Genomic DNA, 27,878 nt, shown 5'->3' on the forward strand with positions numbered 1-27,878 from the left:
TAACAATGATTTGACGTCAACGTCCCTGGCTACGTCATTACGCACGCCCTGACGTCACCAACCAGGAAGCGAGCAGGGTATGTGCTGCTGACTGTCTGACAGCTCGCCTTGGATGTGTGTGTTTTTTTTTAATAACCGAAATTCGACATGTCACGGAAAGCCAAAGAGGAATATTGCCGCTTCTTTACCGTTACCGAAACACGCACACACGAGAAAGGACACACGGAGTACAAAGTGACAGCAAGGGTTGGATATTTTTACTCTCTGCTTGCCTTTTAACAGCTACTTAATCACGGGCTTGTTGTGATGTTTTGTTGTGGTTCTATTTTTAATTATTGCAACATTTAAATCATTTGCTGTGTCGCTAGGTAGATTATTTCACGTAAACAGTGGCGCACAGTGTTCAGTGATGGGAGGCAATGAGAACTTGTGACTGAGTTCATGAGGTCTGCTAACCCCATTAGCACAGTCAAAGGGAATCATTTCTTCATAGCTTAATGGACTAATGGTTTCCTTGATCTCTCCTTGCAAATAGATTGCCATTGAAGCTCAAACAAAGGGACAAAAACATATTTATGCTCAACATGATATATCCTTTTTAGTTTGTTCCCAAGTCTAAGCCGGAGGATGTGAAGGAGGTGGTCTTGTGGAAGAGGTATTCCGAGCTGAAGAAGCTCCATGGCGAGCTGGCCTACACACACAAGAATCTGTTCAGACGACAGGAGGAGTTTCCGCCATTTCCACCGGCACAAGTTTTTGGTATGAACGGACATATTGTATTCCTTACGATTGCTTCTAACTGCTGCTCTTCTTTTCAGGGAGATTTGATGAGGCTGTGATTGAAGAGAGGAGGAAGGCTGCAGAAACTATGCTGGTGTTCACTACAAGCATACCTGCACTCTATAACAGCCCACAACTGAAGGAATTCTTCAAGGTAACACACACACATTTTGATAAAGTCAAGTCATGACCAACCAGGATCCTTTTCTTCCTTCTCAGGATGGTGAGGTCACTCGGCCTCGGGACCACTCCCCGTCCAACGTGTCCCTGCCTCCCCCCCTAATACCCCTCCCCAAGAACAGGGCCTCAGACTGTGAGCCAGCAGAAGAGGAGGCGGGAAGGGAGGAACCCACTTTGCCCCAGGATCTGGGCACCAACCTGAGCATTGACGTGGGAAAGCCTGAGGTGGCGGTTGAGGCCTACAGCGAGATGGGAGATGGTACAAGAGAAGGGGGTGGAGGAAGAAGCAGCATGGGAGATGATGGAGGAGAATGTTGTGGAGGGACAAGTGAGATGGGAGATGATGGGAGAGGAGACACGTGTATGGACAGCCAGTTGGATGAAAAAGGTACAGTGCATTGAAAAGTAATGAAAAAACAACTTCATGAACCTTTCTTTGTGATGTCACCATTTCCAGACCCATCTCCTGCAAAGACACACAGATCAACAGAAGAGCTTGAATCACTTTTTGACTCGGTGGCAGACAAAGGTGCCTCATCTCCAAACGATGAAGTCCCGCCTCCTCTCTCTGACAGCGACATGGCAGTTTTTGACCCCTGCTATAAACCAGGTAAACAACGAAAGACAAATCCCTTCAATTTTATTATATAATAGCACATTCATGGCAAAAACTCAATTATTTCATTACGTTAACATTTTTATCAATGCACACTCATCATGTGTACGTACACAGTCACACAACTCACAAATGCATCTCCAGTCCGACGCATCGTCTTTGTCACCAGAGTACAGCAAGGGGCATTCATGGTCACCCCGGACATCACAACAACGTCCTTATTATGCATGTATGTGTGGTCCAAATAAAGCAAAAAAGAAAAACAGTAAGCTATTGTGGAAGTACAATTTGCTGCATTTAATTATGCTTGGAAATCCCATAAAATATATGTCAGGGTTTCTGTTACATGTCGCAGGCTATTTTGATTTTATGGGATCTTTTGTTTACACATTTTGCCTGGCTCTCACTGCCTCTCTCTCTTTCTTGAGCTAGCTAGCTTAGTTTTGTCCCACAGGCGAGCTGTTGTTGTTGAACAACAAAACACATAGTATGTCCAGATTTAAGATAGTGATGCTATCACAAAGGTCACCAACAGGTAGCTCGTAAGCTAGCAGTAACTCATCAGCTGATGTTGATATTTGCTTAAGCTTGTTCAAAATCAGCTCTGGCATAACCAACTCTGCTAACGCAGGCATTTCCCTTTGTTCCAGATGCTTCTGAACCCCCCGGCAACCATTTCAAATTGTTGTCGTTGCCTGTGAGCAGTATGGAAATAGAGTCCGCTTATTTAAACCGAGCTTCCGCCGAGCTGACAACTGCCATGGAGAGGGAGAGGGACGGGGACGTGAGTGCTGCCATTAGCAGCTACAGGACGGCGGTGGACATACTGATCACTGGAGTGCAGGGTGAGGGACAGAACAAAGAATTTTGCAAATAATGTAAAAACCATATTGTCTGAATCTCTGTTCTCAGCATGTTACCTGGCAGTGCAAAAAACACTTTTGGTTGTGATGGCCATAAAACCCACAACATATTAGCATGTGGTCTCTCTCGAAATGGTGAGTCTCACAGCCAAACCAGTTGGGAACCACTGGTTTCGAGCAGGGGTGTCCAAAGTGCGGCATAGGGGCCATAATAACTCCCGGCTGTTTTTTTTAATTAGCCCTCAGCACATACTAAAAATACAATTTAACAAGAAAACAAAAAAATAACAGCTAAAATAGAAAAATACCAGTATCGGATGAGAATAAAGACAAACTATTAGCAGAATAATGTCTTAATATTAATAGAAAACAATTGTAAAATTACATATTGACATATGTACTTTTTTCATATTATGAGAAAGAAAATAAAGTTCAAATTTTTAGGAATTTGGAATCATTTCACAGCTCTATTTATCACATAATCGATACATGATAATAAAATCCAAATATTAGTTATAATATGATGATAATAACTCTGGTTTCCTCCCACATTCCAAAAACATGCTAGGTTAATTGGCGACTCCAAATTGTCCATAGGTATGAATGTGAGTGTGAATGGTTGTTTGTCTATATGTGCCCTGTGATTGGCTGGCCACCAGTCCAGGGTGTACCCCGCCTCTCGCCCGAAGACAGCTGGGATAGGCTCCAGCACCCCCGCGACCCTTGTGAGGAAAAAGCGGTAGAAAATGAATGAATGAATGAATCATGATAATAAAATCCAAATATTCTAAGAGAAATAGAGAATAAAGACATAATATTGCAAGAAAAAAGGTCGGAGAAGGAAGTTCAAGTCTTTAATGAACCTAACATGTGTACTTTAGAAATGTGGGACAAGGATAACATGCAAACCCTTCATCACCTGACTGTGCAGCTACAATGCTAGCTATACAGCATCTTTGACTTAACACTACAGCAGGTCCTTAAAAACAGCAGAAGGCTGATGTCATACAGAGGATTGATGATTGATACAGTATAATATATCGACTCTTCTACCACCTCCCTCCAGGTGATCCAGATCCAGCACGGAAGGATTCTGTCAAGAGAAGGATAGCACAGTATCTGGAACATGCTGAGATGCTGCTGGACAGCCATGCCTTGCCTGCTGGACAAGAATAGGAGGAAAAAAAACTCAATATTGACCTTTCAAACAAGTTTGTTTGGACCAAAACTTTCACTGACACTGTAAACACTCCTGAGGCACACACACACACACACACACACACACACACACACACACACACACACACACACACAGACTATATCTAATAGTCACTTGGTTTTATTGACAAAGATACTTGTATTATATTTGAAATTCTTACCTCATTCTCCGTTCCCAATGTTTGCATTTTGCACTACGTTTTATTAATAAACCCCATTTTGGTTTTAAGGCACAGTGTGTTTATTTACAAGGTGCAAGTCAATATAGTACCACTAAGAGGCGCTGTATCATACCAGGTGATATCATGGTATAGTATGTATGATGTGGGTCAGGGGTGCTCATTAAGTCGATCGCGAGCTACCGGTCGATCGCGGAGGTGGTACTGGTCGATCGCTGGTCGATCGCGGCGTGACATTACAAAAATATCATCCCAGCATCAATGCCGTCACTTGATTGATATACAGGGCAGCCATTCAGATGACAACTGAATGTTGCCCTTCGGGTGACCAATCAAATCAAACAACGTCTCTAAGTGCAGCAGAACTTACGATGTCAGCCTATCATCCGTCCCCGTTACTTGATTGACATACAGGACAACCAATCAGAAGACAACTGAATTTTGACCTTTAGGTCACCGCTCATGCGTAAACAACGATGCAAAGTGCTAAGCTAGTCGGCGAATTGCGAGATTTTAAGCCCTCGCTAAAGTTTATGGTCACTAAAATGAGTGAAGAAGCTGGACCAAGTAAAAAGGCAAAAAAACATATCACTTCCATACGGATATGGAATATTATACGGATATTATCCATGACTGATAAACATTTGGAAGTGTGCTTGAGGCTGGCTATCAGCAGCTACTGTCCGGACTATGCATCCCTGGCTGGTTCAATTCAGTGCAAGTCATCAAAGTAAACTCAGGTAATTACAAAAAATGTTAATAGTTAATTATGTGTGTTTTGCAATATTGGCTCATTTGGTTATGTAAGGTACATCAACATACATTGTACGTACAAATAATCCTCAATACATTTGAAAATAAATAGATGTTTTGCATTTTTGTAGTGGGTAGATCATTTTGACTCGGTCATTTTAAAAGTAGCTCGCATGCTGAAAAAGTGTGAGCACCCCTGATGTAGGTGGTCTTTATTGGTCACTTTTATCTCCCATAGGTCCCTCATTTTCTGACACAATTTTGTTAAGTTTGTACAATCAGCTGATCAAAACTTGAAGACCATTGCTCAAAAAATGACAAAATGTTCTTGTTAACCACAAAAATTGGTTTGGACATGCTTGATGTGAGTGTTTCCAGGAGGAACATTGCTCCAAGTGTTGAAGATGGCTTCACCAAGGACATCACCTGTCTGGAACTGATGGCCATTTTTATAAACATCCCATGCCATCCATCCCCAAATGTTGTCTATGGGATGTCAATCAGGGGAACATGTGGGATGGTCCAAAAGAGTGATGTTATTTTCCCTGAAGAAGTCCTTGGTCAAGCCAGCATTGTGAACTGTAGCGTCGTTCTGATGAAGAACCCAGCTGTAACCACACAGACCAGGGCCCTCAGCCATGAGGGACGCCCGCTGTAACATCTGCACGTAACCGTCCACCGTTTGACGACCCTGCACCACCTGAAAAAAAATGAAAAAGCACCCCAGATCATTATGCACCCCCCTCCACTGTGCCGGATAGAAAACATCTCAGGTGGCTCTTGTTGTCATGCCAGTAACGTTGGAAGCCATGTGGAGCGCCAAGGTTACATCAGAGAATGAAAGTTTTTCCAGCTTTCAATGTCCCATGTTTGATGCTCCCTGGCAAAGTCTAAACAGCCGGTTTTGTGGCATTGAAGGACACCAGGTCTTTGAATTAGTTTTTCGTTTTTGAAACCCTTTTCCTGCAGATGCCGTCGGATGGTTATTGTGCTGCAGTTGGCACCAGTAAGGGCCTTCATTTGGGTCTTGATGGACAGCCAATCGGATCCTCCGGCTCAGCACATGTCTACCACTTGACTTCTTTCCAAAAATGTAGAATGACTGTCTGACTGCGTCCGACCTCAGCAGCAATGGCAGGCTGTAAGAGGCCTTGCTTATGCAGCTCCACCATCCGACCATGTTCAAGGAGAGAAATGGCCAGCCTTAAAGGGCCATCCTTAAAGGGCCAGCCTTAAAGGGCCAGCCTTAAAGGGCCAGCCTTAAAGGGCCAGCCTTAAAGGGCCAGCCTTAAAGCGCCAGCCTTAAAGGGCCAGCCTTAAAGGGCCAGCCTCATAGGGCCATCCTTAAAGGGCCATCCTTAAAGGGCCAGCCTTAAAGGGCCATCCCTAAAGGGCCAGCCTTAAAGGGCCATCCCTAAAGGGCCAGCCTTAAAGGGCCATCCTTAAAGGGCCAGCCTTAAAGGGCCAGCCTTAAAGCGCCAGCCTTAAAGCGCCAGCCTTAAAGCGCCAGCCTTAAAGGGCCAGCCTTAAAGCTCTAGCCTTAAAGGGCCAGCCTTAAAGCGCCAGCCTTAAAGCGCCAGCCTTAAAGGGCCAGCCTTAAAGGGCCAGCCTTAAAGGGCCAGCCTTAAAGCGCCAGCCTTAAAGCGCCAGCCTTAAAGCTCTAGCCTTAAAGGGCCATCCTTAAAGGGCCATCCTTAAAGGGCCAGCCTTAAAGGGCCAGCCTTAAAGCGCCAGCCTTAAAGGGCCAGCCTTAAAGGGCCATCCATAAAGGGCCATCCTTAAAGGGCCAGCCTTAAAGGGCCAGCCTTAACGCGCCAGCCTTAAAGGGCCAGCCTTAAAGGGCCAGCCTTAAAGGGCCATCCATAAAGGGCCATCCTTAAAGGGCCAGCCTTAAAGGGCCAGCCTTAACGCGCCAGCCTTAAAGGGCCAGCCTTAAAGGGCCAGTCTTAAAGGGCCAGCCTTAAAGCTCTAGCCTTAAAGCTCTAGCCTTAAAGCTCCAGCCTTAAAGGGCCATCCTTAAAGGGCCAGCCTTAAAGGGCCATCCTTAAAGGGCCAGCCTTAAAGGGCCAGCCTTAACGCGCCAGCCTTAAAGGGCCAGCCTTAAAGGGCCATCCTTAAAGGGCCAGCCTTAAAGGGCATCCTTAAAGGGCCAGCCTTAAAGGGCCATCCTTAAAGAGCTAGCCTTAAAGCTTTAGCCATCAGGGGGGCATGACAGTGTGAATGCCTGACAGAAAATGAGAATATTGAGCAGAGCATTTTATAGTATGTGGTCTTAATATTTTGTTTTGAAGTTCCAAATATTTTTAGTCTCATTCCCCCTTCTTACATTTACATATTGTAGCCCTACTTAAAACCCCATTAAAGGGCCAAATGTGCATTTTTTCAACTGGTCTTAAGATTTTGATCAGGGCTGTATAGAGGATGTTTGAAAAGAATCTATGAATTAACAGGCATTCATTTGCATGGTTGTACCTCATGCTGTGTCCTATGAGTGTCTCATCAGTGTGAGCAACCTCCAATTACAGCACCATGTTTGGTGCTGGAAGAGGAGGCTTTGGTGGAGTGAAGAGAGGAGTGAGGGATGAGTGGAAAAGACAGACGGATGGATGGAGAGAGCTGACAAGAGAAAAGAAAAATAGTGGTGGAGGGTAGAAAAAAGGAGGGATATACGATTAGAGGATAAATAGAGATCATCCATCTATTGTTGAGGGGATGGAAAAGAGTGACCCTCCCTCTTCCTCCTCCTGTATTCATCAATCTCTTTTCCTGGCACTGTGTGTTTTGAGCATGGAGGGGATGGAGGGATGAGAGTGGGAGATAACGGCGCTTCATCCTGTTCCACATCCCTCTCTCCACCTCATCTCTGTGGTGCTACCTGTGAAGTGGAGAGACAAAGAGATGGATGCAACATTAACATGCTGAGAGTGTCAGCACTCCTCTTTTTACTCTCCCTCCGTCACCGCCACCCTCTTTTCCATCCATCCATCCATCCATCCATCCCTGCCTGCCTGTCTTTTTCTCCTCACTGGTCACTGCAATTATGCCATCAAAACACTCCACGTCTGAGTGCATAATAGCTCCCTCACACACACACACACACACACGCACACAAACACACACGTGTGGCATCAAAAGAGAGGCATGTGTGCATAATTTATGGTGTGTGCATGTATGACAGCTGTTGCAACTTCAAGCTAATTCACCGCCGGTGTGTGTGGAAGCATCTCAGTGTAGAAAAACTGCTTCTCCAACCTTTGACACTCTTGTAGCACATACACACACACACACACACACACACAGACTAGACTAATGGACGCATGGCGTTGAAAGACAAGCTGTTATGACCTACATGCCCATTAAGCCAAACAATACACTCTGACACCTTTGGCTGTCCACACTCATTGCTTTTGTTTCTGTTCTTGCAAGCACCCCCACTCCCTCTCTGCTGCTTCCTTTTTGCCCCCCCCCCCCCCCCCCACACCACCATCCCCTACATACACACACACTCATATTATCCCTGTGTATTCCCATTCTCTGACTGTTCGTTGTCACCTTGCAGTGACATCAAATAGTCCTTTGCACGAGTAGACGGGGGCAGTGGAAGCACTCATGGTAGAGTACGCATTTTGATGTAGTTTTAAGCATGTGTTTTAAGACTAAAACAGTAATATCAAAGAAAAACATTCATTTTTACGAGACAGCCCTAAGTCCGCACCTGGTGAAGGCTCAGCTGCAGAAGCAACGTGTTGTGTCCTCATGCGTGTCCAACACACACATACACACACACACATGACCGGGATGGACACAAGTGTTGCTCACTATGAGCTGGCATCTCCTGTAGGTCAATAAAAACAGCAGAGTGCACCTGTCATAAAGAGGATCTGTGACTAGTGCTTCAAAATAGGAGACTGTGTCTGTCGTATGGTGTGTGTTTGTACCAGAGGTCCTTAAAAGCAGCATAGCACTCTTTGACTCCTGAGATACATCAGAAATATCTGTCATCTTTGACAAGTCATTTTTTTTTGTTTTTTGCACTAGGCCCTTAAAATCAGCAGAGCTCACCTGTCGTTTTTAATTTTTATTATTTTTTTCACACTTTTATTTAAGTATTTTTTTACACTTTCACTTTACTGTAAGTAGTTTTTATATTAATATGTATTAATAACTGCATTTATTGTATTTTATTTTATTTTTTTATACTTTTAAGTCAAACCAGGTTTTGAAATATTAATACACATAATTACAAGTACATTTTATCAACAAAATGAGGAAGAACATGATAAATGCACGCATACAAATAATGCATAAATTAAAAGTGAAGTTTCAAAACTACTAAAAACTCCCCAGGTATTTCCCTTATATGTATACAATGACTGTATAATACTGTATACCAGGGTCTCAAACACGCGGCCCGTGGGCCAAATGTGGCCCGCAGGACACTAGTTTGAGGCCCCCGCCTTGATATGAAAGTTTAATGTTAGTGCGGCCCGCGCAAGTTTGATATGGATGCTGTATGGTATCATGTACCCAGAAAAAATTATTACGTTTGATTAATGTTCATGTTAAAGGTTAAATAACTGTTAACAGTTATCCTCCCTATCCGTGTGGAAGTGGTAAGTTTTTGGCTATTTAAGTTTAAAGGAAATAACTTGGAGGCTACCGTTTAGGTCGCTAGCTCTCTAGTTTGCGAGTTAGCATGTGTCTCAAGACCCTGCAGTTGCGCAATATGTTGTAAATAAAAAAAAGTATAAATGTGACTATAGTCGTGTTTTGTCAAGTCTACAGGGCTCTAATAATGCTTTGTTCATTTTAATCTGAAAAAAATAATTTGTCTATCCACCAACTATATGTGGTTTCTTAAGTTTTTATTATTTGCCGTTTTATTATTATTATTATATTTATTTATTATTGATTGATTGATTTTCTTTATTCTTGATTTGTTTATTTATTTTTCATCTTATTTTGTGTAGAAAAATAAAAAGTAAGATATTTGAGAACAGTGGAATGTTTTATCAGAGCTTTTCTTGTAGAAAATTGGAACCAAAGCGAAGTTTTTTAAATTTTTTTGTTTTTAATAATATTTTTTTTTTGTAAAACCTGATGCGGCCTAGTCTCACCCAGACCCGAGCTCCAGTGGCCCCCCAAGTAAATTGAGTTTGAGACCCCTGCTGTATACCAACGACTGAAAAATTGCTCAAATGTACTTCAAACATCAATTGTATAGTTTTTGACTGTGAAGTAAAGGATCTTTGACTAGTAGTTTTTCAGTAAGTCCTTGAACACAACATCATCCTCCTGTCACATAGAGGATTGCTCTGGTCAATAAAATCCTGCAGCCCTGAGCTAAAGAAAGGAGCACACAACAAAATAACGTTATCACATTTTCTTGCCATTTCCATCAACATCACCACACGCTCTCCCCCATCAGCATCCCTTGTGCAGACGAATCAATAAACATACACTTTATGCCATCTATTGATCCTTTTATGTCCAACCAATTCTTGTTACCCCCCCCCCCCCCACTCCTGGGTGTCCTATTTATATGCTCACATTGCAGTGCTTACATGTGTGCATGGATGTGAGTGTTTGAGTACTTTACATAATACCAGCCCTCAGAGAAATGACGTTCTCACGCACAATTTTAGGCTTCATGCGCCGCTTTTTCTCTGAGCAATTTGAGGGGTTGTGTTAGCCATCAATCGCATTCTCTCACTCGGCCCCAACACACACACACACACACACACACACATTTGATTGCCTGGGATGACAAAAACCCAGCCTGGCCTTTTGTTATTTCTCATCGCAGATGGAGCCATCATTGACCTTGTCGTAGCCGCCATCCTCTCCCTCTGCATGTTTTTATTCATTCAGACCTCCGCCTTTCTATTTGGGCCTCATCCACCTCTCTCCCTCCCCGTGACCCCCCTCCACTCCCATATACTCACCCCCATCTGTAACCATGTGTCCAGCTTTTGTTACCAGCCTCGTTTCCATAACAACTGCATGCGACCTTTCAGTCAGTTGCCTAACCATTTTTCATGAGAATGTGAAGGTTGGGCAGTGGAGGAAAGGATAATGAAGATGGGGGCAAAACTTAACGGCAGGCTTCATTTGGGTGGCAAAAAATCACTTTTGTTGACGATTTGCTCTATTTGCACCAAATTAGTTTCTAATATTTTCTATATTTTCTATGATTATGTAGCCATATAGTTTGACTATGGTGGGCAAATAATGTGTATACTGCATGTCTTATAACTTTGTTTCATTGTTTTAGTAGAAATAAAAAGAGAATGTTTGTCATCAGACTCTTGAGGTGTGACTATGTGAGCATTTTAAGTGCATGCACGCATCCTGGATGCACAAGAACTGGGGGTCATGCCAACATGGGCGGGGACCGAGCCGTCAAGTGGACAGCAGCACTTCCAGCATGATGATGACACGGTGGTGCCAGCCAGGGTAGAGATTCGCTTGCAGAGGTGGGGGGCGGGGGTGTAGAAGTGGCTGACTAGTGGGGTGTAGTGTGTTGAATAACACCAGAATACAACAGGCGAAAGCTGCAGCCTCCCGGTGCTCTCCCGTCACCACCACCACCACCACCACCACCACCACTAAAATCACCGGTGCCAGCTGAGGACAGCCAACCGGGGAGGAGTTCGCATAAGCGGACACCTGAGTGGAACGCCTCGGTGAAGGCGCGCCGGAGCTCAGCAGCCAGAGTAAGTGCATTTGTTTTGTTTTTGCAAAACTCAAATGTGCGTGCTTAATTTATTTTTTTAAAATAAAAATTCATACTGCGACATCATCAGCACAACAGCTGCCAATTTACACACTCACACGCACGCACGCACGCTGCACACACACGCACACACACTTTACCTCATAATGCTGTAACGGCATATTAGTGAAAGCATACACTAAAAACATACACATCTGATGAAAACAATGTATAATATGAATTACACTGCTATAGTTTCATGTCTTAATGAATGAATGAAAATGATATATGTATGCATAATTATCTTCCCTTGTCCAGTCCATGCAGTGAAATGACAGTCTTGCTTGTAAGACTAATCTAGTGATACATGGCTTTCATGGCCATTGCACAGTGTTAATATTTTGGGCAGCTTTCCGCTGGCTTTAAAAAAGCTAATCTGGCCGGCATGTAAGCGCATTGGCCTGCTTGCCATCTGGGCTGTGTTATAGCAGGCAGGAGAGGGCATTTGAATAATTGATATTTAGCTATTTATAGGGGGATTATTCCTTTAGTGTTTCACCAGGGGACCCTACACACAACACATCTATCCATATCTATCTATCTTTTTTTTCCACATCTGTCCATCCTCTATTTGTCCATCTCTGTGTGCAGTGAGTGTATCCATCTGAAGTGGATTAAGGGTGTTATCAAAGCTAAGTAGGACTATACTGCTCTCTCGCTCTCTCTCTCTCTCACACATACACACATACACACACACACACAATGTTCTCAGTCCATTTCTCTCCCAAAACACCATTGACCATTGTGAGCCTTCTCACAAGCCTCTTTGGCCAGTGTGTGAATCATTTGTCTGTGTGTGTGTGTGTGATAATACACACTCTGATCAAACAGTGCTAAACAAGCTGCCTGAGCTGATAACAGGGAGTGTGGGCGGGAAGGTGGGGGGTTAAGGGAGGACTACAGAGCAAGGAAAAGGGAGCATCAAGGCGGTTGGGGGTTACGCAGCATTTGATCAGGTCTCACACCTGACAATTATCCCTTACTCAAGCGTTTCCATATTTTCACAAGAGAAAAGTGAGTACATGGATTTCTTATGGAGGAAATATTTAACAGGAAATGGAGCACTAAGGTTGGGGACAAAGATCACAAGACAGATGTTCACCCAGGGGGGGGACACATGCAGTGACCTGCAGTGACTCCATCATCTACAAAAGAAAAAGAACCACCGGGGTCTCCGGGTAGAACAACTAGAAAACTCCATAAGCTGCATGTCAGGTTTCATTTGTGGTCTAAAATGTTGCTACTTAGTTGTTGGTATCAAACACATGCCATACTGTTTGGTCCAACACTATACTATACTACTATATACTATTATACTACAATACTGGTACAACATTGGTTCTATTGCTGCTTGTTATGAATTGTTAAGAAATGGCCGTGTGGTTTACGCATGCTACATTTCCTTTATACTTGCACGCCAAATCATTATGAGTTTTATCTTCCTCTGCGTGCGCTTTAAAATGTTGCCACCGAGGTGTCGGTGTGAAACTTGTATGTGTACATTTGCCATACTGTTGTTTACAATGAACTCATCAGTGCTATGAATGATGACTGAGCGCTTTTCTCCATGCCACTATTACAACATTGGTTTGGTGCTGCTGTGTTGTGCAATATACAGTACAGTACTTGTTAATAAATAGTCATGGTTTTAAGATAGTAATCGTTTTTTTAATTGCTTAAAAATGGAAAATCACAAGTCATTACAGCATTAAATTAATAATAAAGTTTCAATCTAATGAGAAAAAAGTTATAATTTAACAAGAATGAAATAATATTAGGAGGAAAAATAATGTCCTTTTACTGCTATAAAGTTGAAATATTAAAGAAAAAGGTGCTTTTAATATGATATGTACGTATATATATATATATACGTAATATGAAAACAAAGAATAAAGTTGCAAAGTTTTGAACATTATATAAAAAAATTATAATATTATGGGAAAAAATATTATGGGAATGAGGTCATGTCCATACTATACATCCTATAGCAGAAATGGGGGAAAAAGCTGATAATAAAGCTGAAAATAAAGTCAAAATATTAGGAGAAAAAAGTCATATTTTTTGACAAAAAAGTTGCAATGTTACGAGAATAAACTGATGACATTATGAGGAAAGATAATGTTTTTTAGAAGCATAATGTTGAAATATTAGATTTTAAAAATCTTTCTTTAAAGCAGAAATGAAAAAAAGCAGTAATTTTCATGAGAATAAACTTTTAATATTATGAGGAAAATCATGTAATTTTCAGAGCATAGAGTTCAAATATTAAAGATGTTAAAAAAAACGTAATTAAGTTATAAAATTACAACAATAACGTGAAAATAATGCAGGAAAATTTGCAAGAGAAAAGTTGGAAAATTAAAATAAGTGCAGAAATGGAAAGAACAGCAATAATTGTCAAAAAAAAGTCAAAATATGGAGATAGACAGTTGTAATTGAATGAGAAAAAATGTCACAATTGTACCAGAATAATCTTGTAATATTTTAGTAGCATTTTACCAGTATCGTAGCTTAAATACAATGAAATATACTGTGTAACCTCTTAGAATGCTACTTCATTTGGTTTACAAAATGCACCATCCATTCATTTTTTTACAATGTGGCCCTTGCTGGAAAAAGTTTGGACACCCTGCTATGCGTCATATATTTTCCTCTGCATGCGCTTTAAAATGTTGCCACTCAGCTGTTGGTGTGAAACTATAAACACAACTACTCATGTAGTTACTTTCGAAGTCAACAGTGCAACATTACAACCATGATTACAACATTGGTTCTGTTGCTGCTGTGTTGTACAATATACGTGTTTTCCACTTTTTCAGGTCCTCCACAGATGATTAGAATTGGAGAATTCATGGTATATTTACTTTCTCCCTTCAGTGATGGACTCCCCCTCAGACCTTTTTGATGACTCCACTGGCCAGATCCACCAGCTTGCCCCCCCACTACGCTCCACAGACCTGCTCGGTGGACTTCCAGGACAGCCACAACTAACCACTTTCAGACCCCCCGGTTTTCCCGTCATCCAGCAGCACCTCATCCAGCCTCATGGGGGACCTAGAAGGACCGGGGGTCTTCACCAGACGCAAAACATTCCCTTGGCTTCGCTCAGGGGGGAAGAGAGAAAACTAGATGGAGACAGACGAGAGCGGGAACACCAGAAGGTGGTTCCAAACGATGACGAGGTTCGGAAGCGACTGTCCACCGAGTGGAGTCAAGACCTGGCCAGGGTAAAGAGGATGAAGCTAGAAGGTCGGATTGAAGAGGGGGGTGCGAGGCGAGGTGAAGGAGGTAGGGAGCTGAGGATACGAAGGAGAGAGGAGCTGAAGGAGCAGCTGGAGGAGGCGAGGGAGAGACTCCAGGCCCTGCAGGAGAAAGTGCTGAGGGCCTTTGGGGAGAAGCACATGGAAGAGGAGGAAAGAATGTTTGATGAAGAGGAGGAAGATGCTGGAGGAGGGCTCCCTCTTCTCTCCACATCCCCGTTTTCTAACTTTGACAAGCCAAGAGAAGAGAAGCAGAAAGACAAAGCGAGGACGGAGACAGGAAGAGGTGGCGTGATGGAGGGAGTGGGGCTGTGGTTAGACTGGGATGGAGGTGTAGAAGACAACGATGATGAAGGGGGGCAGAAGTTCGCTCAGGCCTTGAAGCTGCAGCTGGGCAGTGCCGTGGCCAGAGTCATCGACCGCGTCCTTCATCTTTACACCGAAACATCCGATTTGAGGCCTTCCTCTCCTCCGGCCGCCATCTCATTCCTCCCGTTGGATGCAGCAGAGTCTGGGCGGGAGGACAAGGGGGCGTGGATGGGACTCTTAACCAGAGTGGACGAGGTTGCAGGCCAGGAGGAGACGCCAGGAAGGAAGGATGACGAAAGAGAGAAGCAGAAAACAAGCAGCTTGCCTCCACCTTGCAATGAGCAGACAGATTTGGCGTTGCCATTGGTCACTCACAAGTCACCTGGCCCGCAGAAGGCCCGCCCACTTCTTGGCCCACCTTTATCCAACCAGGCCAACCTCTCTCTACATCACCCCGCCATGCCTCGTCCCCCGCTTCTCTCCCACCCTCCTCTTTTACACACAGCATCCCAATCCAAGGACCCTTCCTCATCTTCCTCTTCCTTCCCGCCCCCTCCCCCTCCCCCGCTGCCCCTCCCAATGCTCCACTACTCCATGCAGCAGCTCTTTTCCCGCTCCCTCCACCACACACAGCTGCCGCATCTTCCGGCGTCCCGCAAGGACTTTCTCAATTCTGACCCCTTCCTGGAGTTCCACTCACATCCCTCCTTTCCCCCGCTGCCCCTACTGGGTCACCTGGGCCCCGCCCTCCTACGTCACGGCGGCGGCAGAGAGCGGGAGAGGGGGGTGAGGGGAGGGGGTGGGATGGATGGAGGAGAGCTTTACCTGACTGCTGGAGGAATATCCTTTTGCAAGTAAATGTTTAAAACTAGTGTGAATGCTAATTAGAAGCAGGAGAATATAGATACGTTTAGCTGGGAGCGTGAATGATTGACTTAAGAAAGTGGAAAGGAAATGACGTGGTCATTATTAACAAGTATATTTGGCAACACAGCATCAACAGAGCCAATGTTGTAATCGTAATAAGGACCAAACTCAGCCAGCATTAACAGCAGCAGTGAGTTCATTTTAAACAAGTGGAAGATGTATGAGTTTGAGTTGACTAGCAACATTTTAAAGCGTAAGAAGAGGTAAATAAAGATGCAAAAGCTATTTCAGGAGCTTGCATATAGCTAAGACTATATGTTTTTGTAGCCCATGCACCCGACAACTATTAAATCAAGGGGTTAATTTGGGCATTTGCGGTTGATTTGATGTGTAGCTAAAGAATTGTCATCGGTATCGTACCTTAACCAGTCTCATGTAAACGCCCAGGAGGGCTTGTCTCCCTGCCACCTGAAGAAAGCCAAACTCATGTTCTTCTACACTCGTTATCCCAGCTCCAACACACTCAAGACGTACTTCCCGGATGTCAAGGTTTGTGTAGACATATTTGGCATACTCTTCTGCTAGCCCAAATGTGGAAAAGTAGTCAAAGTTATAATAGAATAGTGCTTGGATCCAGACCCGGAGATGGTTGGTTGAATTCCTGATTTGAGCTCAAACTACCAAATCAATCTTACTTTCATTCTACATTTTAACATATTTCCACAGCATTTCAGTCCAGCTTCGGCTTCCGAGCGGCTCCTGTGTTTCATTCTAAATTTAGATTTTCACACCCTTTCTTTTTTTTTTTGTCCCGTCCAGCCATTGGGGCAGTAGAGAGAGAGACAAAAACAGCAGCAACAAGAATTCCCATAACAACAACAGTGACAAACAGAACAGTTAAATGTCAATGATGGCTAAGGGTCACAATGGAGATGATATCCGTGAAATGAAACAGTCCAACTTACCAGTAGCAAAAGCAACAATGAAGACATGAACCGTGATAGTATATTTTCACACCCTTTCAAGGCGTTTCAGTTTCACGTCAGCATTTCAACATTAACACATCTAGTTATTATTATTATGATTGTTATTATTATTATTCAGCTCATGCATGTGCCTGTGTTTTGTGCGTCCAGTTTAATCGCTGCGTGACCTCCCAGATGATTAAATGGTTCAGCAACTTCAGAGAGTTCTTCTACATCCAAATGGAGCGCTTTGCACGGCAGGCTGTCCGTGAGGCCCTGACACGGTTGGTTCACACATTTCGGGGTGGCTTAACTGACTTAATGCTGGAATAATAATGCCGTACAGCACAGATTGACTATTTTGTGCAACCCAGGGACGGTGCACCTTGCTTGGGCAGAGAGAGTCAGCTCCGAGTGGGTCGGGACACAGAACTTTATCGCATACTGAACATGCACTACAATAAAAGTAACATCTACCAGGTAAGAGCTGTGTATTGATACATATCACAGTATATATTTGTGGTACCTTACAGATGATGGATGAAGTCCGTGAAAGCTGCTCACGTTGTTTGATTTTCTGCCATCAGGTCCCAGAGCGGTTTATTGAGGTGTCTGAGGTAGCCCTGAGGGAGTTCTATTCAGCCATCTGGACCGGCAGAGACAGCGACCCCTGCTGGAAGAAAGGAATATATAAAATCATCTGCAAGCTTGACAGCGGTCTGCCGGATGCCTTCAGAATGCCTGGTTGTCCAGTTGGCTGAGCAAGTAATTATGAGTACAACATATGAGCACACATGAAGACATGCTGCAGTCACTATGAGACAGGTTGTTTACACGTGTACCTTACTTACTCTAGCCTCTGTGTAATTTTTGGTTTTAGTGCAGACACTTCACTTTAGCGTGAATTAATTATTTGGTATAAATTAATTATGTACATGTTTGTATTCATTTAATATAGAAGTTGATACGATGGCCGACGGGGGCAAACAACATCCGTTATATAAATAAGCTAAAGCTATACAAATACACAGGCAATAAGAAAATCATGCAAATTAAAGACAATCTATTATGCTTTTCCTCTTCACTGACCTATAAATGTTGCTACAATGTTGTATTCTTGTGTTAAACCCACTGCATCAGATAATGAGGTAACGAGTAAGCCCTGAAAGCACTTATGGATGGCTCTGCATGCTGTGTTCCACTGACATCAACGAAAACTTTCTTATATGGGCATGCCCAGGCACAAGTGTGCATAGAGTGTGCATACAGCGAGCGGAGAGAGTGTGACCAATCACAGTGGTAAGGGCCGGAGATAGACTGTTTGAGGGGGAGGGAAGGACACCCAAGTAAACACTGCAGGGATAGGTGCAGAGTCTGGAAGATCTAGATCTTTGGGGATTATTGTGTGTAGCTGCGCTATAAGTGTCCACAACTCAATATAAAGGCCTTTAATAATATGGCAATCAGGATGAAACATAAATGCAAAAGAAAATGCTGAAAATGCCGAAACACACAACCCAACCCCCCCCCCAAAAACTGTAGAGGAAGCGTATGGACATTTGCCCCGGTCAGCCATCTTATGTTGCTCTTTTGTTGAAAAACTATGGTGGTTTTGATTGTATGTCGCTTTTAAGATTTATACAGTATATCAAACAAAATCGCTCAAAATTGCAGTATATTGCATTTGAAATAGTAAAACTAATGTTGAATACCTTGATGTCCAACTTGTTGATGACAATACTTACATATTATGTATACTTTAAGCAAATTTGCATTTTTATTTTGGCATTAAGGCTCTTTACTCATGATTGTGTTGCTGCAACAATGTCTGTGAGACTTCATTTGTGACGTGTTTACTATGGATTGTAACCCATTTTGTTTTGTTCCAGTGCTTCCTTTAAACAAATGCACAGTACAGAGTGTATTCTTTAAAAAAAAAAAAATCTGTGCCTCATGAAACTGGATGTTTAAAATGAACAGTGAATTAAAAATGTTTGTGTGTATGAATGCAGCACACACTTTCTATGGCATGCCAGCAATGTTTCTACCACTCATTTTTTGTTCCCCTTGACAAATACGTTTGTCATGCTGACTCTTGCTATGAGAAAAATGCATTTAAAGTACGCCAAAGTTGTACTTTAATACAGCAAATGCATTCGACATACGACTGAAGCATGCCCTTCAAAATCCAATTGTTCCATCAGAATGAAATGGTCTGAATGAATGAACGCCTGAATGAATGGACAGAAATGACCGCACGTGGTCTTCAAGTCACAAGGTCAGCAGTATGAAGGCTGTGTGGGAATGACTCCCAAACATTGCAGTCCGGGTTTTCAAAAGGCATACATTGACATAACCTCAGTCGGATTCTCACCACTGTTTGTACACGTTATCTTCGGGAGTCAACCACTTCGCGACCTGCAGATAATCTCTCTGTATAGCGGCCAGTGTTCAAGTGTGTCAACCAGTCAGTGTGTGACAAATAAAGCATTTGCACGCATTTTGTACGGGGCCGTGCTTTGCTGGCTGGAGGGAAGGAAGCTTGGGACTATGGTCTGCTACCGACACTGTGAGGAGAGCTGAGTGAAGTCCAGCCAGCTTCAATAGGAAGAGGACATTTTCCCATTGGACACATCCACCTCCACTTACAAGTAAAGGTCAGTTCACTCCATTGGGGATACATCTATCGTCTTTAGAAGTAATTAGTACACTGTGCATGGCTTCATTTTTCATTGAAAGCTATGGTCAAGGTTACATTGGGTGTTGGTACTCATCTTTATTGTACTAGCACTTCTGTTCTGTTTACTTATTTCTATCTAAGAAATGTGGCTTGATAGCTTTATCAATTATTAAACATTCCATTTAGAGAATGGTAAGACAGGATGTGAATCAATTTGATCAATTTTAAAGGCTAAACTAAGTATTTGGTGATCCTCCATGTAGCTTGTTGAGCATGTTTGAAACAAATAAACCCTAACAGGTACAACTATTAGTTATTTATGGAAAAAAAATTCCTACCACTGAAAGATAAAAATTTAGAGATAGATAGAGATAAACATTTATGAGATTAAAGAAAGTCAAAAGTATTCGATAAAAAGTCAAAATTACAAAATTTAAAGTCAGAATTATGAGACAAAGTAGAAATTATAACATATAAACTGCGCATGTGCCAGTGTCATGTGACGATGGCACCAGTGAAGAAGCGGCACATGCGCAGTTTTTGTCTAATAATTTGGAGTTTTTAAAAATCTCATATGATATTGAAGCCCTTCGACTGCTGAGAGGAAAACTATTCCAATGGTAAGTCATAATTATGAGATAACAAGTCGAAATTACGAGAAATGACCAAGAGAAACAAACTATCTTTAAAATGTACTTTTCGAGAGCCCCACACAATGTACACAAAATCAGTTTTTTAGAGATAAAAAAATCTGGCATTGTTCGTAAGGCCGTCCTTAAAAATGCATTTTTTCACATGATATCGGGTGTATTTTAATTCATACATATGTTAGGTAGATTACTTCTTCATCTTCAACTTCGTATCAGATTTATTTCCAAATTAGTGCTTGGAAAATTAAGTACAACTTTAAGCCTTTCAAACTCATGAACCGGAGCTATAGGACGATAATATAGGAAGATAATATATATATAGGATATTAACTTACTAATATCTATCTTCCGACAAAATGTAATTGAAGTTGAACTGTGCAAAATATTTTTTTATACTCAAAGTCGTGTTTGTATTGTGGTTAGTGTAGGGTGAAAACCAAGGAGATTATACAATAGGAAAGCCCATTCAAACTTTGTAACATTGCTACGCTGTTTTGTCCCCTGTCCTGTTTATTTACAACCAGAGTTACAAATATCAACATATTTATGACACACACCTTGTCTTTGTTTTTTGGGGAACTTAAAAATGACCAGTCTGGTCTTTTGGACCGTCAATTGGAGCAATTCATGTCTAGGACATGTTTTCAATGCAATATTTCAGGATTCTTTTCACCATCATGGCGGCCAAACCAGCACAGGGCATACTACGGAAGTGAAGGCTTAGTTGACAGTCCTATTCAATTGTAGTGTCTTTGACTGAGGTTGCCTTCCCGCTGGTCTCCACGCAGAAGAGAGGAAGCTGACTGCTGGCTGAATGGCGCTTACCGGGCTGCTGCTGCTGGAGTTGGCTCTCTACGCCAGCTGCTTCGTTTGCGGAATAATCACCGCTGCGTGCCTCACAATTGTCCAGGTGACCTTTGTACATTTAAAAGCTAAATGTGCGTCATCACCATCCATTTCCGGGTAAAGTTGACCTGACAGAAAGTTCTACGATAAGCCAAAATCATGTGATGAAGTCCTGTAACGAGTTTGAAATAAATGTCCCACAACAAGTTCCACAAGTCCTGAATGTTTGTGAAAAACAAGACGTTTACAGCTAAACCTCTTTGTTGTATGCTAACAAGTGGTAATTCTTTGCACGATGGGCTGACGTCTTTAAGCAACCCTCCTAGCAGAGTTGATAACAATTACCTTAGAAAAAAAAGTTTAAACAAAATGTTTAAAATGGATACTTTCTTTCAACTTGCTAACATTGGCTAGCTTCATAACAACAGTCATGTGGTCACATTAAATCATGTGACCACCAGGCCCTCGTGCCTTATTATGTCCGCGGTGCAACTGGATACAATAGAATAGAATAGATACAATAGAAAGAGAAAGTCCTGTTGTGTGCATATATCTTCTTCTTATTATTATTACTGGAAATAGGGTGGCACTAGTGGTTAGTGCGCAGACCTCACAGCTAGGAGACCAGGGTTCAATTCCACCCTCGGGCATCTCTGTGTGGAGTTTGCATGTTCTCCCTGTGCATGTGTGGGTTTTCTCCGGGTACTCCGGTTTCCTCCCACATTCCAAAAACATGCTAGGTTAATTGGCGACTCCAAATTGTCCATAGGTATGAATGTGAGTGTGAATGGTTGTTTGTCTATATGTGCCCTGTGATTGGCTGGCGATCAGTCCAGGGTGTACCCCGCCTCTCGCCCAAAGACAGCTGGGATAGGCTCCAGCACCCTCGTGAGGAAAAAGCGGGAGAAAATGAATGGATGAATGAATTACTGTAAATACAACCACAGTGTTCAATAATAATACTGTAACCTGTTAAAATGTACAAATCTTACAGGGTAATTTTGGAGGATTGTGCATGCTGTATGGACTGGTCAGCTACAACGAAACAGCCAACGCCATCGGAGTCCAAGTGTCCAGCTCAGCCTCCCTGTGCTACTTTGTGTCGGCCATTTCTGTCATCGTAGCCGTGGTGTGCTTCTCGCTGTCCATTTACTGGCTCTACTCCTTCTGCGTGGACAAAGACATCAGAAGGTGATTGAAATGTGAATGTGTGTACCTTCGTGTTGCATGCACATGTACACTCAGTGTTGTCGCTGTAGGGAGCGCATATGGATGAATTTGACCCTGGTCACGTGCGGCATCTTCCTCTTCTTCCTGCTCATCACGGGCTGCATGCTCAAGATCGGGCGTGACACGCTTTGTGACTCGGTGACGCACACCGTTCCCAACATCACCAGGTAGTGCTTGTCCTCGCGGGTGATTTATGAGTGTTACAAATGAGCAGAATATTGATATCTTTTATTGGCAGCTGTAAGGAGACCCAGACGAGGAAATGGGTCAGTCCGCTAAGAGGGGAAAAGTTCTACAGCAGTCTACACAAAGCAGAGGTTAGCGTTGTTAGCATTATTCTCTCATGTTGCATCATAGCTACCTACTCACTGGATGTCCCCATCCTCTCCAGACGGCCGTGTGGGTCAACTTTATCTTCTGGCTCATCATTGGCGTGCTGGTTCTGGTTCAGAGGCGCCATAACTCGGGTGCTAAGCCATTTTTGGGAGGCTTTGGCGGGTCGTCTGGCGGCCTTTTCAGTGACCCGGGTGTGACTGCTGCTGAGACAGAACCCTTTTTCAACCGCCCTGCCAGGCCACAGTGAGGAAGCACTTAAAGAAGCAATGCTCAATAAGCAGTCTTTACTTAGTGATACATGTGCAAATGTGTCACTAAAGAATCACGGCTTTGAGTGTATTTACATAAAACAATGGAATGATACAAGTCACATGCATTGTTTTTGTCACTGTAATGTATTTATAATCAGTTACTCATTAATTTGTTTGACTTACGCATTCTTTATTTGACTATACGAACACCAGCGTGATTTGATACATTGGATACAGTTTGAATCACTGCTTACAAGGACACTTGATGGAAGTGTTGGACTTTGTCGCCCTCTGTCGGTGAAAATTGCAGCAGCAGCTTGTTAGTGTGGCGTGATTATTGCTTATTGGGCTCCTGACAAGGCAGATTTTACTCGGCTTAAGTTTGTTTTGCTCTTGCAGTTATTAGCATTTGAAAGCACTAAATGCACATATGTTGTATGAACTTTTTTTGATGCTTTCACATATTTTTTGTGACAGACATACATGTATACCAGACAGGGGCGATTGAAAGCCATGAATGCCAATCATTTTATTCGGGGAGCATCACAATTTTTTTTTATACCATTGAATGAATGAATGTTGGTAACCAAGGTAGTCAGTGGTGGTGTTGGGTTATAATGCTTGCAGTTCATTTGAATGTCAGTGCTCTCTCGGCATTTCAGGAAGTTTGCTGCATCCAGTTCCTTTAACTGCTGCAGTTACAAGAGGTAACTTTAACATATTTTTTCCAAACTAAATATACAAACAAATATTTAGTCTACTTTACTTTTCATGTATTCATTTGTCTTGATTTTAATAAACCCTTGAGTATAAATAACACATTTGAATCCAGATGGGACGGTGCTGTATTCAGTGTTGTGCTTTCCCCTGTTGGTTGTAAATGATACTGCAAACGTCGACTGTCCACAGCAGGGGTGGGCAAATATTTGGACTCGAGGGCCGCATTGAGTTAACAAAATTGTCTGGGGGGCCAGACCATATACGTATTTAACACACACACACTATTTTATGCTTATCATTTTCCTTGAATTATTTGTCTAATTTTATCTGTAAAAGTGTTATCCTATATCAGTTGTATGTTCTCATGTCCCTTTTTTAGGAGCACTTTAAACATCACACCACATCAAACTATGTCATTTAATTTTACAGTTTTGTTGTTTATTTTTTACTAAATCAGACATCCGACTTGCAAGTCATGTTGCCAGTTTGTATGTTAAAAGTTGAAGTTACTTAGAAAGCAACTGGCGGGCCGGATTCAAACGCTTGGTGGGCCGCATGTGGCCCCCGGGCCGTAGTTTGCCCACCCCTGGTCCACAGGGTTCTTAATTAAAGGGGACCCATTATGCAAATTATTTGACCCTTTGTATTGAGTTGTGGACTCCTATTGAGCAGCTACACACAGTATCCCGCACAGAAAGCTTTCTCGGTCTTCCAGAATCTGCAACTATTCCAGCTGGATTTATGCTTCCCGCCAAAATGGTCTGTTTTAATTTATTACATCCAAGGCCTGCCTTCGGGCATGCCCGCTCCACTGTGATTGGTCACACTCCCAAACTATTGACTACTGCAAACAACACTTGAGTCTACTTGAGTGAGTATAGGAGTTGATGATAAATGAAGTCTTTGGAGAGCTAATTGAAAAGTGTGTAGGAGCTACTGGCAGCTCATGATCTACTGACTTAGCGTGTGTGAACAAAGAGTAAAAAAGACATTTGACATTTTAAGCACAGAAAGCTTTCTAGATCTTCCAGGATCTGCACCTATTCCATCTGTATTTCCTTGGACTTCCAGAACGATTTGTTTTAATTCATTCCGCCCACGGGCCGCCTCCGGGCCCACCCACGCCACTGTGATTGGTCCAGAGTACTGCTGAACCCCACTTTCAAATTTTGTCAGAAGAGGAGTTGACTGTTGTTAGCTTGTCCCCAGGCATGTCCATTCAGCTGTTGACGAGTGTTCAGAGCCATCCCAAACTTCTTTCAGGCGTTGGCATTTGCCGTCGTTTAACATGAGAATACAACATTGCAACTCCATAGGTCAGAAAAGTGGAAAAAGCATAATAATAATAATAATAAATAATAATTAACAGAGGTTAACTGACAGGTTTGTAAGTTTCCACAAGTGTAAAATGTGTATATCACCCCTCTCCATCACCTACTGTATTATGATGACTCCTTTCACAATTATCAGCCTTTGCTAGTGCCATTGTGTGAAGCATAGCAACACATGTACACATGCGCACACAAACACACAGAGATCGATGGAAATAGACTTAATGAGCTTACTGGCATCTCATGGCTCCCTTTTGCTCTCTTTACGTAGTATGTAATCTCTGTGGATTAAGAGACTTTACTTGGAGGTAAAAGATGCTCACTCATTGGAGACAAGAAGGCGCCCTCGGGCGAGGAGGAGGTTTCATGGCCTACGCAAGAGACCGGCTATTCATCTAATTTATATTTGTTATCACAATATATGACCGGGATCTCTGCAAAGTAGACCAAAGAAAAGAAGCAGCCTGGAGGAACATCTGCACGAAGAGTCTGAGAAGACAAGCTCCAGGCTTGTTATAGATCTGACTCTGGAATCCATGGTAAGCTTTTGCAGCACCTGTTTCCTTTATGGTAGATGGCACATTTATTCATGTACGCTGTATGTTGACATTGGAATGTCACACAAGTCCAAAGTGTAGCCCAGAAGCCATTGCTGCTCATGGTCCATGTTTTTGTTATAAGCTATATAAAAACAACAATGGGGCGAAAGCAGTACAGTATTAGGAGAATAAAGTCATAATAATAATTACATTATAATTGAAATTATTTAATTTAATTATTATGATTTAATTCAATAATTACATTATAATTTCAAAATAAAAAATTATGATAAAATAATCTGGGAAAATGGAAATTTAGAAGCAAAACATTTTTAAGAAAACATGTAATATATGTCTGGAAAATTCTTTAGGTGAAAATAATATGAGAACAAAGTCACAATATGGGAGTAAAGTCATTACAAGTAAAATTCTCACACACAAAAAAGTAAATTGTTAATATGAGGGAAAACATGTCATTTTAGAAGCAAAAACTTAAAATAAGTTGTAAAATAAGAACAAGAATGCAATTGCATTTTTGGAAAATCAATTTGAGGAAAAAAACATTTGAGAACAAAGTTTAAAAATAAAAATAAAAATGGAAAAACAAAGTGTACGGAGAAAAATGTTGAGCAGTTTTTCACCAGTAAATTAGATAATACATTAAATTAAGCATTTCCAAGTATAACATTGCTGATGAGCTAAAATTATTTAGAAGATGCATTCAAAGATGTGATTATATGTAGTCTTTTACTATGGCCGCTGGGGGTCAGTAATGTCACTGTGATGTTTGGAGAGACACACAAGCACCAAACTTGACACCCTTTCTATAAACCAACAAAATGACGTGTTGTAACAGAAATAGTGAATTTAAAAAGGATTTATAATTACATGAAATATTCAAAGTATTACCAGCAGTCGTGATTGTAACCCTGACCTTTGACCTTAACATTATTTTCTGATAGGAAATGTCCAATGACCAGTTTCAGTCTGTGACGGTGAGCGTGGAGTCGCTTCTGCGTGACGCCAAAAGGATGCAGACACAGTGTCGCGAGCGCAGCGACCAGCTATCGTTGGCCGCAACGCAGCTGCGTGTGGAGTCGGCAGCGCTCAGGGAGCAGTGCGAGGCCTCGCAGCTTGACATGGCACGCATACGACGCCAGCTGGATGAGCTGATGGAGACCAAGTGGGCCTTCGAAGCCCGTGAGAGGCAGGCACGCAAGCTCAGCAAGCAGCTTTGAGATGATCACTTTTCATCATTTCAAAAGAAAACACGTGTCTGTGTCCAATATAGTCTCATCTATGATATAATATCAACTTTATATGGCTTTGGGGACTATACAGTATAATACAGATAATAGAGATATAATAGAGATACAGTATAAGGTGTTGAGGAATTATGTGTAATTATTGCCATTTTGAATTGAATTGTCAATTACTGAATGATATGAACTATTTTGAAACTGTGGATAGCATTTAGTAGTTTACCAGTTAGATTTAATATATATGTTTCATATTAAGAGGTAGATCACTTGTAACTTGCATGGTGAAAAAGTGTGTACACCCCTGATACACATGTATAAATGTACTATATACTACACTATACTATATACGTATGTACTGTATGAACGTAAGAGAGCGTTAATGTCCTATGTAAATTATGGCAGTATTGCACAACAGCGCCTGTTACTGGTCAGTGGTGGTATGTGCAAGATTCTGACTTCATGTTTACCGTGTACTTTGTCATTTCCAATGTAATCTGCACTTTCTTGTGTGATTTATAATCAGTCATGCACAATGTAGATTATCCCTTGACCAAAGTCGACGCTCACCTGTCATTCCTTTGTCAAACTGTGGTAATATTTTATGTCTTTGTAACCATTTTGTTGTCAATATGCTCTTTCCTCTCGTTGCTACGTGGTTTAGGCTAATTGCCGGGCCTCATTTAGCATAGCACACTGCACGTTAGCAGTGGCAGCCATGATGGCCATGTGAGATATGTTCAGGGACATCACGTAAAAGTTTTTAACAAGTTAACTTTGGATCACCGCGGATTTCATTGTTTTGTTAGTGCACCTATGAAACACTTGATTTAAAAAATGGAGTTATAGCTTCTGTAGCAAGTGCTCAGACATTATTATCCAGTGACCAAAGTCGACACTCGCCTGTCATTGCTGTGTCAAAATGTGTTTGTTACAGCCAGGACACACTCCAAATAAAATAAGTCCATAATCCACCTGACTGCGTGTGATGCATGAAAGCGACAGCATTGTGGAGCTGCAATTCCCACACATCCCAAGTTGTGGACGGTCAAATTAAAAAAATGACGACATTTGCCAGACTATGAAGTACCACAGATGTAACCAATCAGCGAGGAGGGCCTCTGTTGAGTTTGACCAATAGCAATGCATTGCTTACATTATCGTAGCCAATCACATGCGCCATTACTGCTGAACCCGGAAGTCTGGATTTACACCATGTTCGAAAGATTTATAAATGGTACCTTTTTCATTGTAAGATTTTGTTTGGATGA

General features: G+C 42.2%; 3 protein-coding genes and 1 long non-coding RNA gene across 5 annotated transcripts; 3 read left to right on the top strand and 1 right to left on the bottom strand.

The window, feature by feature from the left end:
• The first annotated feature begins 83 nt into the window (after nucleotides 1–83).
• snx15 (sorting nexin 15) lies at nucleotides 84–3,886 on the top strand. Its single transcript, XM_058068153.1, has 7 exons — nucleotides 84–246; nucleotides 603–759; nucleotides 819–934; nucleotides 1,000–1,348; nucleotides 1,418–1,570; nucleotides 2,227–2,421; nucleotides 3,506–3,886. Exons 1-7 carry the CDS (start codon nucleotides 148–150, stop codon nucleotides 3,613–3,615), a joined length of 1,179 nt encoding a protein of 392 aa, XP_057924136.1. The 5' UTR covers nucleotides 84–147; the 3' UTR covers nucleotides 3,616–3,886.
• Nucleotides 3,887–6,703: 2,817 nt separating this feature from the next.
• On the bottom strand, nucleotides 6,704–21,324 carry LOC131126021 (uncharacterized). Its single transcript, XR_009129099.1, has 3 exons — nucleotides 20,921–21,324; nucleotides 17,292–17,438; nucleotides 6,704–7,464 (listed from the first exon to the last, which is right to left on the bottom strand). It is a non-coding gene; the product is annotated as an uncharacterized LOC131126021 (long non-coding RNA).
• On the top strand, nucleotides 11,052–18,800 carry prox3 (prospero homeobox 3). 2 transcript variants are annotated; one of them, XM_058068150.1, is made up of 6 exons: nucleotides 11,052–11,305; nucleotides 14,242–15,773; nucleotides 16,236–16,349; nucleotides 16,937–17,049; nucleotides 17,140–17,245; nucleotides 17,353–18,800. In XM_058068150.1, coding segments are annotated over exons 1-6 (2,040 nt in total). In that variant the 5' UTR covers nucleotides 11,052–11,304; the 3' UTR covers nucleotides 17,527–18,800. The 2 variants fall into 2 exon arrangements, with proteins under 2 accessions (XP_057924133.1, XP_057924134.1); XM_058068151.1 differs by having other exon boundaries at nucleotides 11,053–11,305; nucleotides 16,242–16,349.
• On the top strand, nucleotides 20,835–27,579 carry tmem179ba (transmembrane protein 179Ba). The gene is made up of 6 exons (XM_058068154.1): nucleotides 20,835–21,005; nucleotides 21,936–22,132; nucleotides 22,201–22,338; nucleotides 22,410–22,488; nucleotides 22,563–25,348; nucleotides 26,311–27,579. Exons 1-5 carry the CDS (start codon nucleotides 20,910–20,912, stop codon nucleotides 22,752–22,754), a joined length of 702 nt encoding a protein of 233 aa, XP_057924137.1. The 5' UTR covers nucleotides 20,835–20,909; the 3' UTR covers nucleotides 22,755–25,348; nucleotides 26,311–27,579.
• The last annotated feature ends 299 nt before the right edge of the window (nucleotides 27,580–27,878 follow it).

Source organism: Doryrhamphus excisus, chromosome 3 (assembly GCF_030265055.1).
Source record: "Doryrhamphus excisus isolate RoL2022-K1 chromosome 3, RoL_Dexc_1.0, whole genome shotgun sequence".
Lineage (NCBI taxonomy): Eukaryota > Metazoa > Chordata > Actinopteri > Syngnathiformes > Syngnathidae > Doryrhamphus > Doryrhamphus excisus.